The sequence below is a fragment of the Lampetra planeri genome, chromosome 33 (assembly GCF_965212315.1).
Source record: "Lampetra planeri chromosome 33, kcLamPlan1.2.h2, whole genome shotgun sequence".
NCBI classification, from domain to species: domain Eukaryota; kingdom Metazoa; phylum Chordata; class Hyperoartia; order Petromyzontiformes; family Petromyzontidae; genus Lampetra; species Lampetra planeri.
In genome coordinates, this window is record NC_136139.1 from 10,776,235 (window position 1) to 10,794,098 (window position 17,864).

General features: G+C 52.6%; 1 protein-coding gene across 1 annotated transcript in view; it reads right to left on the minus strand.

Moving 5' to 3' along the window:
* LOC144729783 (ras guanyl-releasing protein 3-like) overlaps positions 1-13,741 on the minus strand; it is a 95,011-nt gene extending 81,270 nt beyond the window's left edge. The window contains exon 1 of the mRNA XM_078610276.1: positions 12,744-13,741. Coding sequence (XP_078466402.1) covers positions 12,744-12,751 — 8 coding nt within the window. The 5' untranslated portion in view covers positions 12,752-13,741. The remainder of the gene's footprint in view (positions 1-12,743) is intronic.
* Positions 13,742-17,864: the final 4,123 nt, after the last annotated feature.

Sequence of the window (17,864 nt, forward strand, 5' to 3'; positions counted from 1 at the left end):
GGACATCCCCATACCATCCGCAAACGGATGGTATGGTCGAACGTCTGAATCGGACATTGTCTGCCATGCTGTGCCACACGGTGAGTGAACAACAATCAGATTGGGATCTGCACATCCCTGGGGTGCTTTCGGCGTACCGGATGACGCCTCATGCGGCTACAGGATATTCGCCGTTTTTCCTTATGTATGGTCGGGAAAACGTGCCGCCGATGGATGTGCAGTTGGGAACCGGTGTGAGGGGACCAGGTAAACCACTCCCAGATTACATTCGGGACACCGTTCGCCGGGTGACGGAGGCGCGGGAGGTTGCCCGCGTGGCTACAGCCAAAGCTCAGGCCCGGAACGAGCGGTATGCTTGACGTTCCAAGGGGGAGTGCCCCTGGAAGGTTGGGGACCTGGCCTGGCTCCATTGCCCGTAGGTGCGGCCAGGAACCTCTCCTAAATTGCATAAACCTTGGCAAGGGCCCGTCCGCCTCATCGAGGTTCCCAACCCGCAGTCGGCACGTGTTCGGATTGGATCTCGTCGCTGGTTTGTTCACACGTCGCGCTTGAAGCCATATGTTGCTCCCCTACCTGATGCGTCATCTCCTGATGTTGCCTTGCCGGGGTCTGTTGCTGCCGACTCTCCCTTGCCTGCGTCCGTTGATCTTGCAAGAGCGCCTGTCGTGCCTATTCCAGACAGACCGGCCGTGACACCGCAGGTGACGAGGGGCCCTGCTCGGGGGGTGCTTGCCAGGACTGCGGGAACTCCGAGCCCTGCAGCCCTTCCGACCCCGCTGCGAGCACAATCGCGGGACACCTCCGGGGCTGAGCCTTCGGGGACACGGGACGTTGGTGGGCCTCCAACAGCGACAGGAGGATTGCGGCCTGTCACTCTTAAAACCCCATCACGTTCCCGCTCTGCGGGAGGGCCGCCGACTGTCTGGGATGGGCCGGCGACCCGCACACGTTCTAAATCTCTTACGTTTCGTTGATTGTTATGTTGTGTTATTGTTCTTACTGTTATAATTATTGCATGCTTCGTGTCCTTTAGTGTGTCGGGGTCGGTTTCGCTCGCATTACTGGTCGGAGTTTTTATTCAGCCGAGGTCGGCTGGGTTTTCTCTACGGGGGAGGGTGATGTAATGCGGGCGTAAACGACCTTCCGGATGTGACGTCACGGGGGGGAGGAGTTACGTCACGTGGGAGAAGGGTTCGGGTCTTTAAGGGGAGAAACCGGAAGAGGAGGGGAGGTTGTTGGAGACTGGACTAGGGTGAGGCCACGCAGGGCGAAGGCTGGGAGGAGTGGCGAGATCGCCACACACACTCGGAGAGCGGATTGGCACCGTCGGCCAGCGGTGACCAACCCAGGGAGCAGCGGCGAGGCTGCAGCGAGAGCAGCAGCGAGGCTGCACGAAGAGGCAGCAGTGGGACTGTTCAGAGAGGGAGAGCAGTGGTGGAGCTGCAGCGAGGGCAGCCGGGGAGGCTGCGCGAGGAGATCAGCAGCGAGGCTGCTAGAGGCTACGGGAGCGACACGAGGAGATCAGCAGCGAGGCTGCTGGAGGCTACGGGAGCAACAGCAGCGTCGGCGCCGAGCGGAGGGTCTCAGAGGGAGAGAGCCGTGTGGGAAAAGTAGACGAACCCGAATAAAGGACACCAAGCCAGATACCGTGGTCGAGTCTTTTATTACATAAGTACATCGCTTTTGAGATATTTCCACATCAAAATGCACTTTATATTCTTGGTTCTTTAGGTAAAGTCACATAGAAGGGAAATAATAAAATAATATAAATATAAAACAATAAAAATTCTCACGACATTTCGACTGCAACACAAGCAATCATCATCAGGTGTGAAATCCACAGCAAGAAAATTTGAAAAAAGTGGCGGTTTTTCCTAACTCACCGTCACACCTGATGATGATTGCTTGTGTTGCAGTCGAAACGTCGTGAGAATTTTTATTGTTTTATATTTATATTATTTTATTTCCCTTCTACGTGACTTTACCGAAAGAACCAAAAACATGAATTCCTGCAGTAACGAAAGCTTTAAATAAAAATTGAAAATGCACTTTATTAAATATCGATTTTTCTTGTTGTTGTTATTATTATAACTTGTTTATAAGACAACGCTATCACAGGTGTGATGTTTACAAGCGACGCATTCACTCGGCCTGATCCACCCGATGTGGCGAACCTCAGTGGAGTGTTTATTTTTGTAAAACCACCCGTGTTGCTCGCTGTCGTGGCCGGGTGTTTCAAAGGTCACAGCGCTGAGATACTGGGCTTGAGTCCAGGCTTCAGTCGCCCACTGTGATTGAACCGGGATCTCAAGGTCAATGAGTCGATGGTTCTGCACTTAATTTGAGCTAAATGCTTGCTCTGAGAATGGGGGGGGGGAAATATTTCGCTTTTACCGTCATGTGACAAACATGACTCTGGTATTGCAGGGTGGGTGTGCAAAGTGCTCGTGCCGTCTGTGTTGGTCAGAAGTCACTTGAAGGGGATCTCGGTAGTAGTTCTGTGATACCCACTTCCCTGTGCCGCTTCTCTAATACTCGCGGTGGTACGTCGTTCTGCGAGAGAAATCACAATGGATGCTTTATATATTGTATTTGTTTCGATTGTTTATGCAGAAAAGCCTGACTGAGTCTCATTTTCAGGAGGGTGATGCTGGGTTTTTTTTGCGATCATTATGGGGCGCCACGATGGCTATGAGATGTTAACTACCTCGCCTGGTATCAAGACACTGACGCCTGCTGTATATTTGGAGTTTGCATGTATCTCTCCCGGTGGTCGCGTGGATTTGATCTCCAGGTCCTCCGGTTTTTCTCTTAGAATCAACATGCGTTTGCAGTATTTGGCTGCTTTATATTTCCACGTGATAATCGAATTCGTTGAGCTATCATTTGTGGCCAGGTCGCTTCGGAAAATATCTATATCGCTCAATGGGCCTTACCTGGTAAAATGAAAATAGTTGTTATAGTTTATAGAGTTCAAAGCGCTGCGCACTAACCGCAACAAATACCCACACGTACTCACGTACACACGCAACATCTCGTCTGAATTTCAATCTACCCCTCCACACCATTTGGGACCTGATTAGCAATCATCAGGCGTGTGTGGCGCGTCATGAATGTAATTTTCACACGAACGGAGGCAATTGAACAAACTTGAAAAAGACGTACCACGGTCAAAGTCAAAGTGAGTTCCTGCCCAGATGAGCATCGAGGCATTGAAGCTCGTTCCTTGTTTACAATGGTGGACATTCCACATTCCTATGGTAGGCGTGGGTCAATCCATAGGTCAACCACTGTAGACTTGACCACATACTGACATTCGGATGTGATGAGTCAACCCTCATCCCGACCAGGGTGTGAACTCGCAAACCTTCCGATTGCGAGCCGCTCGCTCTACCGCTGAGCCACCTGGCTGGATATTTCGCACGCCAAGGGGAGGCGGTGGGCCAGAGACCGGCAAACGAAACAACAACAAGAAGAAGAAGAGCCATTTGCTTCAAATTCGGTAAGAAAAACTACAAATGTCGACATCCGCAATGCATGTGAATACAAGACGGCACTTTGGGAATAATTTCAAACCACATATTTTTTCGCGATCACTATTTTAAGAAGAGCACGATGATTTGAAACGCCACATTGCAAATCACCTTGTAAAAGGTTGCAGTTTGGTGTTTTAACATCTTAACACCTGTTTTGTTGCCAGAAAAAGGGGAAACCCTATTTTCATCCCCCGTATAGCCTTAACAACAGACTGTTTGGGGCAAGTGCTATTTGCGAGCACCAATATAAAGGCCGGCACTGCACAAGACAGTGGTGGATGTTCAGCACCACGCCCGGCCGCCTTTGTCTCCCTAGTGCTGATGTTTTGCACACTCCACTAGGTGCTCATTCAAGGTCGAGATTCGACCTCGGGGATGCCCTGGACCGGTTCAGAAATTGGCACAGGAGCAAAGATCTCTAGTTGTGCCGAGAAGTCGCGTTGTATCCCCCCCCACCCCCCCACTATTAAAGCAGGCCAGCAGTCAAGGTCGAACCAGGCAAGAGTCGTGTGAGTCAAGCTGAATGCCGTATGTGAATTCAGAGTCGAGGTACGGCTGATGATGTAGACGCAGAGCCAAACGACTGCAATTTCACATCCAAGGTGGTCAAGCCCAGATGACCGCGTCGGCAAGATTGGGACATTGCATCGAGATTATCAAATGCAAGGGTAGTTAATGTAAGTCAAGGTGAACAGGTTAACTACCGTTAGTCAATGTGAATATGTGAATTCAGAGTCGAGGAGGACTCATGAAAGTCAATGATGGATGTCTAATATGACTATATGAGTTAAGGTGAACAATTTAACTACTTACGAACACTCGACTTACGACACTTTGAGAGATACGAACAAACCTGGCCCGTATGTCCAGTTGCCTGTTCGGACCGAGAGTCGTAAGTTCAACTGCCGAGCAATTGATGGCGGTGGTGGCATCTACATCTGCAGAACAGGAAGAGCCAGTGGCATCTACATCTGCAGGAGATTATGCAACTTTTAAAGCAATTCCCCGTGTTTAGTGTCCAGGCCGTATACAACGTGTTTGGAATCGATGGGAGTTAAATTTGGACTTACAAACAAATCGACTTACGGACAAACCTCTAGAACCGAACTCGTTCGTAAGTCGTAAGTAGAGGAGTCCCTGTACCGTGAGTCAATGTGAATATCTGAATTCAGATATTCACATTGACACACATTCATTCGTAGAGGAGGACCAATGAAAGTCAAGGATGGATATCTAATATGACTATACTAGTCAAGGTGAACAATTGAACGATACTGTGAGTCAATGCGAATCTGTGAACCGAGAGTCGAGGTGAACAACATCAAAGAAACAGTGAACTGGTGAGATTAGCGGTTAGCAGATGAACTAATGAGGCGCAGCTTGAACACGTGAGCCGATGGGAATTGACACTATTCTTAGACACCGTGCAGAGATGCAGTATTTATATTCTGCATAACACGCGGTAGGTGTATCGATGCTGTAGACATCACGCATTGATTCGAGAGCCATGCCGATTTCCTGCTCAAATGAGCATCGATTAATGCATCGGTGCTCGTTTCCTGTATACACCTCCTGAGCCAGCGGTGAGATTCCACATTACTATGGCAAGTCTCTCCAATGGGACAACCGCTTGTTTACTTCCCCGACAAAGTGGAACTGATTTTATCGACCAGTTGTCCCGTGGACAAACATGCCAGTTGTTATTTTTAGTTGTTGTTGTTGTCAAACCCGGAGGGATTGATGAAAAGCAAAGCAAAAAAAACTTCGACAACGTTGTCCGACGTTTCGCCGGAGAGCGCACCCAGCGTCAATAGGTGTCCACGAAAGTACAGCTTCGCGCCCGACGATCTTTCCCGGAAAACAAATATATGTTTTATATACAAAAAAAAGACGAATTATGAATCGTAAACCTACGTGTCGAAACGTCCACTTGAAGCATTCGTCCGTACGCTGCGCACGCAGAGCGAGACGCAGCGTTGCGGACGGGCGGGCGCTCTGGACGGAGGAGGCGTTCGCAGACGATGACGGGAGAGGCCGCCGTCGCGTGTGCACCGCAGACCGGGCGGGCGGGCGGGCGGGCGAGGAGAGACGGGGGGGGGGGACGCCCGCGTTGCCCGTCGAGCCGAGTTGAGGACGAGGAGCCGTCGCGTGCGTCACGCCGCATTGATTGGCGCATCAGCGGGAATTCACTCGCCCACTAGGAGGAGAGCAAAACGGTTTCCGATGGAAATGTCTCCCTTGTGAGATCGCCCCCCCCTCTCCACTCCCCTCCTACTCCAGCCACCTTCCTCACACGTTCCCCCGACCCCCCTAATGTCCCCTTCTGAAGGAAGGGGGTCTCATTATTTGGGGGTGGTGTGTGGGGGGGACAGCCATCTGTGCTACAGGCCTCCTCATGGGTCCGCGCGGTCTCGTCGTGCACAGCGCGTGATGTCAATCACAGATTTCACCGATTTTCGGCAGCTTCGGGCATAAACCTCTGCGAGGGGCAATTTACTCGGTTCACCGATGGTGGGTCTCATATGTCCGTCGGCACCGTGAGGAAATGTAGATGAGGCTGGAATCCGTGCCTGCGAGCAAACTCAATTGAACGTCTGGGCTGTGATTTATTGGGAGGTCCCGCAAGGTTATATTGGGCTCCTGGAGAAGGTCCCGGCACGAGGAGCGAAACGTCGGGACATCGTGCATGACCGCCCAAAATCGTAGGTCAGGGAGGTAAAGGGAGACTAAAAACGAATATTTGTTATTTGACCAGGTAAGGCCCACTGAGCTATAGACCATTTTTCAGAAGCGACCTGGCCACAGATGATAGCCCAACGAAGTGGCGTATCACGTGGAAATCTATAGCAGCAGCTAAATACTCTAAATGCGTGATGTTGATTTCTAAACGTGGATGGGAACACCCGGAAAAAAATAGACGCGGCCACGGGGAGAGAGACACGCAAACTCCAAACGTACAGCAGCAGGTGTCAGGGTAGGGATCGAACCCACGCCCTCCTGTATACCAGGCGAGGTAGACACCCCACACCTCATGATGCAGGAGCTGCATGATGAAGCCTGGGGGCAGGACCCTCCCGAACAAGAGCCATGGGACTCAGCGGTGAGGCTTTCCTCGGTTAAAATCGCACGTGATGCGCCCCCCCCACCTCTCTCTCTGGTCTCTCTGCTCTCTCTGCTCTCTCTGGTCTCTGGTCTCCGCGCGCGTGATCGTTGTTGCATGAAGCGTGGCGCTAGGGACTCGCAGGAGGCGGGAGGGGGTGGGGGGGAGGTGATTATTCACGTGCGGGGTGGATTATTGCATCGCAGGATCGTGAGAGGTTGTTGCGGCGGCGACGGCGGCGGCTTGGGAAGGGAGGCTATCATGCATCAGTGGATGGGCCTTGGCTGTTGCTGCTGCTGATGATAATAATAATGAAGGCGTGGAGAGGGGTGGAGAGAGAGAGAGCAACTCAGGTGGGAGGAGGAACCACAGACAAGCTGGAAGGCAGCCACGCGGTGAGCCGGTGCCAACAATTGGCCAAGCTCTTGCGGTCCTATACATACAAAGTTGTTATCGGCCAATTAACGTGTGTTTACATGTCGATGGAAACTGGAGCATCCGGAGAAAATCCCACACGTGCGAGGGGGCAACGCTCTATCCCATACAGATGGAGCAGGTGGAGTCCACATTTTCGCTGTACCGCCTTCTCCTGGCAGAGCCCAGGGGACGGTCTCACCTCGACGCCCACGGGAAGGGAGTCGCACAGCATTCGTGTGCTGCCTCAACACAGCACCCGATTTACAGACCACGTGCGTAGCCACCACCACTCCCGCCACCACCACTCCCGCCACCACCACCCCCGCCACCACCACCACCCCCACCACCACCCCCGCCGCCACCACCACCGCCACCACCACCTCCACCACCACCACCCCACCATCACCACCTCCACCACCCCCACCACCACCTCCACCACCCCCACCACCACCACTGCCACCCCCACCATCACCACCCCCACCACCCCCACCATCACCACCCCCACCATCACCGCCACCACCACCATCACCACCCCCACCACCACCGCCACCCCCACCATCACCACCCCCACCACCATCACCGCCCCCACCATGACCGCCACCACCATCACCACCCCATCACTACCCCCATCACCACCCCCACCACCGCCACCGCCCAGCTATTGAGAGGCGTGAGAGCGCCGTGCGGGAGAGGTGCCACAGGCGCTGGGTGTGGCTCTGTGAGCAGCGCGGCTGCCCCCATTGCGTCGCGCGCTTTCACGACTTCATCGCCGCTCCTCGCTCCGCCGGGTTTACCGTTGCGCGGTCAGATCAGCGAACCGAATCAGCGAAGCGGTCTCATTCAGGGACCGGGGGCACGGTCGGAGCTGCGCGCGTCGTCCTGTGTCGTTGGGGTGGTACCGCGCGTCGTCGAGTATCAACAACAACAACAATAAACACCACAGCCGAGAACTCGACAACAAAGAGCTGCCGCCGACACGCGGAGCGAAACGTCGGACACCACGCCGAACGACAAGATGCGCATACGAGACGGAACAGGACACTTTTGGGGTTCACGCAGCACGGCGGCGAAAAAGAACAAACCCACGCTTGTTGACATTCGTCGTCGCGGTCACTAAAAGCCGCGATCAATCCACCGCTGGACGAAAGGCGGCCTCGTTTCCGCCGAGCCGTCGCCACGATCCCGCGGTGCAACAATCCGCGAGCCGATCCCATCGCTGCGTCTCCCGCGGTGGCACGGAATGCGTCGGGGTCGCCGTCCCCCCCCTTTGCCCTCGTCCCGCTGCTCGTTACTTGTTCAGATGCGGCAACGCAGCGTCGCCACGTGTGTGAGTGTGTGAGAGTGTGAGTGTCTGTGTGTGAGTGTGTGAGAGTGTGAGTGTCTGTGTGAGTGTGAGTGAGTGTGTGTGTGAGAGTGTGTGTGAGTTGGTGTGAGTGTGTGTGAGAGTGTGTGAGTGAGTGTGTGTGTGAGAGTGTGTGTGTGAGTGAGTGTGTGTGTGAGAGTGTGTGTGAGTTGGTGTGAGTGTGTGTGAGAGTGTGTGAGTGAGTGTGTGTGTGAGAGTGTGTGTGAGTGTGTGTAAGAGTGTGTGTAAGAGTGTGTGAGTGTGTGAGAGTGTGAGTGTCTGTGTGTGAGTGTGTGTGAGTTGGTGTGTGAGTGTGTGAGAGTGTGAGTGTCTGTGTGAGTGAGTGTGTGAGTGAGTGTGTGTGTGAGTGTGTGTGAGTGTGTGAGTGAGTGTGTGTGTGAGTGAGTGTGTGAGTGAGTGTGTGTGAGTGTGTGAGTGTGTGAGTGAGTGTGTGTGAGTGTGTGAGAGTGTGTGTGAGTTGGTGTGAGTGTGTGAGGGTGTGATTGTGTGAGTGTGTGTGAGTGAGTGTGTGTGTGAGTTGGTGTGAGTGTGTGTGAGTGTGTGTAAGAGTGTGTATGAGTGTGTGAGAGTGTGTGAGAGTGTGAGTATCTGTGTGAGTGTGAGTGTGTGTGAGTTGGTGTGTGAGTGTGTGAGAGTGTGAGTGTCTGTGTGTGTGAGTGTGTGAGTGAGTGTGTGTGAGTTGGTGTGAGTGTGTGTGAGTGTGTGAGTGAGTGTGTGTGAGTGTGTGTGAGTGAGTGTGTGTGAGTGTGTGTGTGAGTGTGTGTGAGAGTGTGTGTGAGTTGGTGTGTGAGTGTGTGAGAGTGTGAGTGTCTGTGTGAGTGAGTGTGTGAGTGAGTGTGTGTGTGAGTGTGTGTGAGTGTGTGAGTGAGTGTGTGTGTGAGTGTGTGAGTGAGTGTGTGTGAGTGTGTGTGAGTGAGTGTGTGTGAGTGTGTGTGTGAGTGTGTGTGAGAGTGTGTGTGAGTTGGTGTGTGAGTGTGTGAGAGTGTGAGTGTCTGTGTGAGTGTCTGTGTGAGTGAGTGTGTGAGTGAGTGTGTGTGTGTGCCCGACTGCGAGTGATAGCCGGCGGTCGGGACACGCGGCACAATTAAGCCACGCAGAGGTGGGGGTGGTAGGTGCGGGTGGTAGGTGGGGGTGGTAGGTGGGGTGGGGGGGCTCGGTTCAATCCTTGCAACAGGGCTCAAGGCAAATCACGCTACGCTGCTGACTCCCCCTTGATTACTCAGACTGATGCATCCCTCCCGATTATTTTGCCCCCCCACCAACCCGCTCCCCTCCCCCGCCTGACCTTTCTTGGCCTCCCCCAACAGACCCAACCTAAAGGTGTCTTTTGTTGTTGTCAATACATTTTATTTTAGCAGCTAAATCCCACTGAGCTACTGTATTTTTTCTTGCAGAGGCAAACCTGGCCACGCGTGATAAGCCCATCGAGGTGGGGGCATTTATAGTGGCAGCCGAATCATCGACGAGCCGCGTTCGGCATTGCGAGGCCCCAGGTGCCACTGGCAGCCCCTGGTGGCCTTGAGTGCGGCCTCTGAGTGCGTCCCCCCCCCCCACCATCATCGTGGCTGGCAAACCCAACAATGGTTTCAAAGGTGTGGCGGCCCTCCCTCGCACTGATGATGTCTTATCGGGGAAAGTGGGCCCCCTCTGAAAATTGAGTGAAGAACACCGATCTGAGAATAGGTGTTACCCTTCCTGGCGATTCTTCATATTTGATCGTGGCAAAAAGGTCCCGTGGATAACACTGATCGGAACGCGTGTTTCTCAACGTGGAAGGTATAAACCGGAGGAATCAGGAGAAAGCTCTCAGAGAGAGAACGCGCGGAATATTATACAACGGGCATCGTCAGGGTCGGGATTGAATCCTCGGTCTCCTGCGTATCAAGCGTTTGCTACACCGATGTGATCAGTAGCAGGACACGGAGTTGCTTTGGTAGAGGAAACGTCAGCGGGTCTCACGCGCCGACATATCCCCTGGCTACACACTCACGGGTCTCACGATTCCCTTACCGGCGCCTTGCTCGCGCGTGCCTCGCGAAGCGGGGGAACTTCACTGTCCGTGTGAGTTGACGATTACCGCTGCCTGGAGTAGGCCCCCAGGTAAAGCGGTTCACCTGGACAGGTGACGCGTGTGTGTGTGTGTTGGGGAGCGGTAGTGTAGAGGTTAGCACGCTACGCTACGATCCCGGCTACCCGACACGGTCAATACCAGTGACGATTATTTGAACCGGTCCTGGGCCTCTTCCAGGTCAACTCAGCCTCAAATGAGTATCTAGTGCAGTGTGTAAACATCGCCACTCGGGAGACAAATGCGGCCGGGTGTGGTGCTGGCCACCCACACCCTCGTGTGCTGTGCCGGCTTTCATAGGTGCTCGCTAACAGCACTTGCTCCTACAGTCTAAGGCTATACGGTGGATATTTGTCTTTGCGACGTGTGCGTCTGGGAAGCGGTTAGCGTAGTGGTTAGCATGCTGCCGCTACTAACCCGCTCACGGCCATCATCAGTGACGAACATCCAAACCCCTTCTCCCCTCGGTCGACTAATGTATACTTGTTGCGGTGTAAAAAAAAAAAATCAGCACTGGGGAAACAAAGGCGGCCGGGCGTGGTGCTGGCCAACCAGCGGGCGTGGTGCTGGCCAACCACCCCCTCGTGTGCTGTGCTGACCTTCATAGGTCTGTTAAAAGGCTCTACGGGGGATCTTTGTTTTTGACGTGTGCGTGTAGCGCACGCGTGTGTGTGTGTAATGTGCATGGCTGCTGTCAATGTAAAGGTGCAAAGGCAAAAGTGCAGCCCTGCTAGCCCACGCCACTGCTGGTGAAATGGGCATCGCCATAAGGAGCTCTAGAAAGGGTCTCTTTGGTCTGCTCTTCCACCGAGCTTGTCCGACGGCTGTACCCAGCCACCCTGTGGTGTGCACACCTACACCACAGGGTGGAGGGAGCAAGGTGGGTGGGGATTTAATGCATTGTTTGAGCTGCCGCCCCGGGAGAACGCCCAGTGCCAACCATTGCACCGTGAGGGCTCGGCAGTGTTTGTTTCATCCCACGTGGTGATGAGCACGAGGAATGGATGTGCGTAAGAAGTGGCGAATATTTAAACCTCGCCTAGGTCGATTCAGCCTCAAATGAGTACTGTACTCGGTGTGGTGTGTGTAAAACATCACCACTGGGGAGACAAAGGCGGCCGGGCGTGGTGCTGGCCACGCGGGGACTTGCCCCGACAGTTCTGTTGAAGGCTGTACAGGGGGGAGGGGCGTCGTTGTCTCTGTGAAGATCGGTGGCATAGTGGATAGCGCACTTGCCTAGGAGCACGGCGATCTCACGTCGATTCCCATCCATAGCGAGTGTATCTGAAACCGTTTCTGGACCTCCCCTAGGTCGAGCCAGCCTTGAATGAGAACCTTCTGCAGTTGTGTGAATATCCAAACTTGTTCAATCACTCACGACCACCGAGGTTTGGCAAAAAATAATGAATGAGTTCAATCAGTTCGGTACCAATTTAAACACAACACGTGTTTGCGATGCCGCGTCGCCACTGGTGCATAAGTAAACATTACAAACACAAACAAGGGACAAATTCGTCAATAACACTGCCATGAAAGGGAAAGAATATATAATAGGCGACGTTTCGGGCAATGCCCCTTCATAAGTACCGACTCGTTCACTTTACCCTCGGATTTATCACGGGGATACCCAAGTGGGTGTGGATGTACATGTGGTACCCTTCACGATGACGCTTCAACAATATTGTCATCAATATCATCATCAGCAACATCATCATTCGCATCAACTAAAACCCGGGTACGTAATTGTGAAATCATCGGTGAACACTTCAAGATCGAACTCTTGAGAGTTTTTTTAAACTATTCTGCACGTTCCCAACTCTTGATAGTGCTTCAATTCGCACCGTAAGTTTCGTTATTTCTCACTCGAGCAATAATGACGTAATCATCATAATTATTGGTTTACTAATCAGATTAACCACAGATCATAATGTACAGCCTTGTGAAAATCCACTGTTGAATGAAGGCCTTGCCAGCACCCTGCCGCACATCAGTGAATGTTTGACCATACTTCACCGCGCTGGTCAGTATGGTTGGGTGAACGGTGCATGAGTGGGGGGGGGTTGTGACCAAGAGGTGGTCTGGGCAGTCCAACTCAAGATACAAAATGCAGTGCGATAACCACTGCGCCACCGCTCAACCAGCGACAACAACAAAAGCAGACAGTTCACCTGGTCATCATCTCTGATCTCCGCACGCACGCGGCGTTGAGAAGCCACGTGGAGCCAGAGAAAGAGACGGCCGAAGAGCGGCCGTGCTTACCAGGGCATGCACGCTGATGCTGAAGCTGCTGCTGATGATGCTGCTGCTGCTGCTGCCGCCGCCGACGATACTGCTGATGATGATGCTGCTGCCGACGATACTGCTGATGATGCTGCTGCTGCCGAAGATGATGGCTGCTGTTGAAGTTACCGCAAATGATGCTAATGTTGATTGTCGTTCAAACTGATGCTAATGTTGCTGCTGCTGATGATGATACAAACTCGACGTTGCCTGTGATGATTATTATGTAGCTGCTGATGATGATGATGTTACTGATATTTCTGGTGATGATGATGGTGCTGCTACAGATTCTGCTGCTACTGCTGATGGTGATACCGATTCTGCTGCTGCTGCTGATGATGATACCTCGAGTGATGCTGCTGCTAAAGCCGCTGCTGCTGCTGCTGATGACTATCGTGCCGCTGATACTTCTGTTGCTGATACTATTGCTGCAGAGATTGGTGATACCGGTGATGTCGCTGCTGCTGATAATGAAGTCCCTTATACCTGTGGTGATGCTACTGATGATGCCGCTGCTGCTGCTGCTGATACTGTTGATGCTGCTGATGATACTGTTAATGCTACTGATGATGCCGCTGCTGCTGCTGATATTGTTGATGCTGCTGATGATACTGTTGATGCTGCTGATGATGCCGCTGCTGCTGATATTATTGATGCTGCTGATGATACTGTTGATGCTGCTGCTGATATTGTTGATGCTGCTGCTGATACTGTTGATGCTGCTGCTGATGATGATGATGCTGCTGATGATTATACTCTTGATGATGCTGCTGCTGATACTGTTGATGATGCTGCTGATGATACTGTTGATGCTGCTGCTGATACTGTTGACGATGCTGCTGCTGATGATACTGTTGATGCTGCTGCTGATTCTGTTGATGATGCTGCTGCTGATGATACTGTTGATGATGCTGCTGCTGATGATGATGCTCCATGCACTGTGAGGCTGGCGGGCCTCCGCGTCCGAGCAGGGCTCGTTTCTGGAGCGCGTTTCCGACGATTGTTGTGCCTTAATGCTGTTTTTCCTCGCTCCGGAGGAAGCGCCCCCCTCCCCCCACAACACCCCCCGTCCCCCTCCACCGCACACAATCCCCATCACTGCCCCCAAAATAGTCTCTGACGTGAGCGACCCGCGCGGCGAGAAGGGCGAGACGAGCGGGCTGAGTTACCTGGAGACTTGGCCGCTCGCGTTGATAACGCGATCTGCGCTATTGCTGATCGTGGTCAGAGCTTGATTTCGGTCGGGGCTGAGCTCCGGAAAATATTTTCGGGTGGAATGAATGAGGGTGGCGCGTGGTGGTGGGGAGTGGGGGGGGTGGCGTGGTGGGGGGGGGGGGAGTTGAATATTCAAAGGCGCTCGGAATTAATCCATAAAATATTAAAACAATGTTTGGTTAAGCAATCGCGTCGTTAGGGATAAATGTGCGTAACTGAATAAATGATCAGACCCATTCTGTCCCTCCGCTGAAATAAAAGTATGTTTTACACATCCCATCAGCCACCACGGCCTTCTGGGAGTTCATCGTTTCAGCGGCAGGGAATCCCAACGTGGAGCAGTGCGAGGGAAGATGCAGAAATAGAGGCGTTGTGAGCGCTAGTTCGGTGAGTTAATGGGTGAGTATGTGGGGGGAGCGAGTGGGTCATTGAGACGGGGTGAATTTGTGGGGTGAGCGAGTGGGTGGGTGTATGCGGGAGTGCGTTGTTTTGACATGCAGCGTAGCGAGTGAGTGGGTGAGTGAACGAGTGAGTGGGTGAGTGAGTGGGTGAGTGAGTGGGTGAGTGAGTGTGGGTGTGAGTGAGTGTGTGAGTGTGTTGTTCTGACCTGCAGCGTGCGGAGTGCATGGGTGAGTGAACAAGTGAGTGGGTGAGTGAGTGTGGGTGTGAGTGAGTGTGTGAGTGTCTTGTTCTGACCTGCAGCGTGCGGAGTGAGTGGGTGAGTGAACAAGTGAGTGGGTGAATAAGTGTGTGGGTGAGTGAGTGAGCGTGTGAGTTAGTGGGTGAATGAGAGTGAGTGAGTGAGTCAGAGTGGGTGTGAGTGGGTGAGTGAGTGAGTGAGCTTGCGAGTGAGTGGGTGATTAAGTGAGAGTGGTGAGTGAGAGTGGGTGAGTGAGTCAGAGTGTGAGTGGGTGAGTGAGTGAGCGTGTGAGTAAGTGGGTGAGTGAGCGTGCGAGTGAGTGGGTGAGTGAGTGAGGTGGGTGTGAGTGGGTGAGTGTGGTGTTCTGACCTACAGCCTCGTGGTTGAACACAGTGGTGGATGAGACAAAGCAAAGTCAGTAGTCCGGTCCGCAGAGTCTCCAACGCGAGTGGAAGGAATCAATGACTGAAGTTCACAGTCATGAGCAGCGATAGAAGAGTGCTACGTGTTGATGTTGTTGAAGTTGTTGCTGATGATGATGATGTTGTTGTTGTTGGTGATGCTGAAACAATGAAAATGTCACCAACTGCGTGTGCAGCACCAGCGTGGCCTTGGCTGCACGCGCGCGTGTGTGTTGTTTGCGTGGTTTCCGCACAGCCACACACACACACGTGTGTGCGCTAGCCGCTGTGCGCAAGCGGGGGGGGGTCTGTCTGGACAGCTGTGTTCGCGTCCTCCCCCCCACCACACACCGCTCCCCACGCAACCGGGGGAGGTGGGTGGGGGGGGGTCCCATAATGACCCCAGGTGTTCCACTGGGACCAACGAGGGCATTGTAAACACAGACGGACACAAACAGTGGCCAACGTCTGGACACGCACAACAAAAAGGGGGCGATCGGTGACAATGGAGAGGATGGGATTAAGCCGACCGCCCAAGAGTTTTCGCTCTACCCCTAACCACACTAGGAAACCAGTCACTGTAACAAACCCTCATACCTTAGTTGAACACGTAGTAGGCTTTCGCGAACAATAGTATCCATAATAGTTTTTTGGGGTTAGATCACGTAAAATATAAATGTGTCGTTAAACCCGCCACCACCCGACACAGCCAATTAGTGAGGTCTGTCACGTTAATAAAAAACGTGCCAATGTAGTTACTACTAACCATGCCTTATTAACCAGCCACAAATAGTAGCCCTATACTACTGACCCTAACCAGATGTATTTATACTGGAGACATCCGATGGGCTATAAAGATATTTTTCACAGATGTCCAGTCGGGGCGGGTAAGAACGTAACAACAACAAAGAGTGCAAAAACATGATAGGGGTGCAAAGTACAGGAAAGGTAAACAAATCACCCAAAAAACGCACGGACAAATTAAACTAAACCATCCCCATCCTACCAGCAATAGCCATCGCCAATGAACCAACCAGTACGAGTCCTACCCATAGCCAATTAGCCAAACCAGGCAATGGTCGTAACCCTCCAACAAATGAAATCCTTGCGTATGGCGATATATAACGATATATAACGCGAGCTAAATGTCAGCGTCGAGGTGGATGATGGTCAACAACCCGAGGGGCGTCAGGAGGAGACTTCGTGTCCGCTGTTCCTCCTCCGTCGTCGAAGGAGCGCAGGCTACCGCAGTGGCTTGACGATCTGGTCCACGTCTTTAGTCGTCGTGGGCCCACAATTGCCGCACAGCGCCATTGTGGCTTTACATGTTCCTGTTGCGATGGAGGCACGCGCATCGGCCCGTTGACGTCCCGATGCGGTCGATTGGTTACAACCACCGGCGACCTCGAGGAATGGCAAAGCCACGCAGGAGATGTTGCGATGTTGGGGTCTCGCATGAGAGGTTTATTCTGGAACCTTCCAACTTAGGGGCCGTCCATAAATGACGTCACGCGATTTTGGACGATCTTTGACCCTTCGTCACACGGCGTCACAAAAAGTCAGACCCCCCTCAAATATGAAGTTGCAAAACTCTGCTCCCCCCCCCCCAAAAAAATAAAAATGCTTCAGATCGCTTAAAACTATTGTCATTGCAGTGCGTATTTAATGTGGCGCTGCACTCTGATGTTGTAAGAGAAAACATTTATTAAAAAGTGTTGTCTATATTTATTTAAAGTTGCGCATTTTGACGTCACGTCACATTTCTCAAACCTTCCCCCCTCGTCACACATCGTCACAAATGTCTGACCCCCCCCCCCCCCCCCTAGGTGCGTGACGTCATTTATGGACGGCCACTTAGCCTCACCAACTAGCGACGAGTACCCACCATTAACCATAGGAAACTAGCCGCTAAACAACTCGCCATCAAGACTCCAGCAGTATAGCCCTAGATTTGAAGCTTTCGTGACTGCAAGGATCCATACTCTTATGTTTTTTCGGTAAAGTCACGTAGGTAAATCTGGCTGTGACGGTCTCACCTGATGACCGAGACTTGTGTTGCCTCCGAAACGTCGTGATTTATAATTTTATTTCTATTATTATTTCTATTACTTTAACTTTTATTATATATTTTTACCTACGTGACTTTACCGAAAAAACTTCAGAGTACAGTATAGCCCTGTCACTGACCCTAACGCCGCCCATACCACGGCTTTGCCAAGGCCCCGTGAGCAATGTCTTGTTAGAGGTTTTCAGATGTTGCTGATCGGCCAAGACGTCTCAAATTTGCGTACATTCTCTCATCCCTTCCCCCGTGCTTGTCCGTGCACGTTCCAGCGTTCGTTTCGCTATCACTTTCTCTTTCGCCGGCCCGGCTTCTGCGACCCGTGCGACATAGCAGGTATGATGCGCCTGGTTTAGGAAACTATCGGGGCCTCGCTTTGGCTCAAAATGACACCCCGCCTTTTGAGAATACGAGAATGCCTCCTTGGATGAACGCACGCTGGCAACAAAGGCGCAGGGGTTCGTGGCATCGCTCGAACGTCTTCGGTCGGACACAGACCGATGGTCGAGGACAATAACGGAGCGACAGCCAAGGAATGGAACGCACACGCCGGTAGGACGCGCCCCCGACAGAGATGGAGCGTTGGAATCAGATCGTGCGCAGGTGCTAGGCGGATTAATTGCGTCGCGGGATTTTGAGAGGTGGTGGTGGTTGTGGCTTTAGGGGGGGGGTGAGTGGAGGGGGCGAGGCCTTCATCCAGCAGTGGATTGACCATCACGGCTGACGGTAATTACGATGAGACCAACATTGTTGTTGCTGCTGTTGCTGCCGCCGTCGTCGGT